Here is a 931-nt window from a genome sequence, read left to right as displayed (position 1 = left end):
CCGCAAGGGGGCGCCGGAGGTCGCTCGTCCGATGGCGAACGGCAGCGGGGATTCGGACGCGGCCAGCGAGGCGGGAAGCCTGTTCAGCCTCCAGTCGGACTTCCCCAACGAGGATGGGCTAGGTAAGATGCTGAGAGCTCGAACTCGCACGCGTCTGCGAGCGAGAGACGCAGTCGCCGTGGCGACACCCGGTAACCTGGGACGACGAGAGGGAGCGGTGCGGTTGCCATGGCGACACCCTGTACCCTGGAATGACGAAAGCGAGTGGTGGGGTTGCCATGGTTGCCCGTGTACCCACTACAGTTTACCTGGTATCCCTGAATGTTGCCCGATTCGTAAGTCACACCCGGGGTATGGTTACTGCTGCGTTTACCTGTAACCTTCGGAATTTTAATGGACGAAGGAGAGCCACGCACTACATACTATCAAGAGCCCATTAACCCCCGAGTGTACAACGCTGAAATAGGAAAACCATGGTGTCGTTTCAGCAAACTTAATAAAGTTTACCTACCTTATTTTGATACTTCTCTACCGGAATATTATGCAGGAGTCATAGCTAGCCAATATAAGATCAACCGCTTGTCTCTACGATGTTCCTATGCCGAGATATAAAGCGCTAAAAATCGAGTAATTCTAGGTAATCCTAGCGCCATATCACCCAGTAACACGCCTCTCGCACTTTTAGTGACTGCATAGATATATACAACACATGGAAGCATGTTGTATATATCTATGCAGTCACTAAACGCGCGAGAGGCGTGTTACTGGGTGATATGGCGCTAGGATTACCTAGAATTACTCGATTTTTAGCGCTTTATATCTCGGCATAGGAACATCGTAGAGACAAGCGGTTGATCTTATATTGGCTAGCTATGACTCCTGCATAATATTCCGGTAGAGAAGTATCAAAATAAGGTAGGTAAACTTTATT

The 931-nt window shown here is 49.7% G+C and overlaps 1 protein-coding gene across 2 annotated transcripts in view; it reads left to right on the top strand.

Moving 5' to 3' along the window:
• LOC106811481 (interferon-related developmental regulator 2-like) overlaps window positions 1-931 on the top strand; it is a 26856-nt gene continuing 25925 nt past the window's right edge. For both annotated transcript variants that reach the window (XM_014815120.1, XM_014815119.1), the window contains exon 1: window positions 1-122. In XM_014815120.1, coding sequence (XP_014670606.1) covers window positions 32-122 — 91 coding nt within the window. In that variant the 5' untranslated portion in view covers window positions 1-31. The remainder of the gene's footprint in view (window positions 123-931) is intronic.

Source organism: Priapulus caudatus, unplaced genomic scaffold, assembly GCF_000485595.1.
Source record: "Priapulus caudatus unplaced genomic scaffold, Priapulus_caudatus-5.0.1 Scaffold543, whole genome shotgun sequence".
Lineage (NCBI taxonomy): Eukaryota > Metazoa > Priapulida > Priapulimorpha > Priapulimorphida > Priapulidae > Priapulus > Priapulus caudatus.
This window is presented reverse-complemented; position numbering and strand designations above follow the sequence as displayed.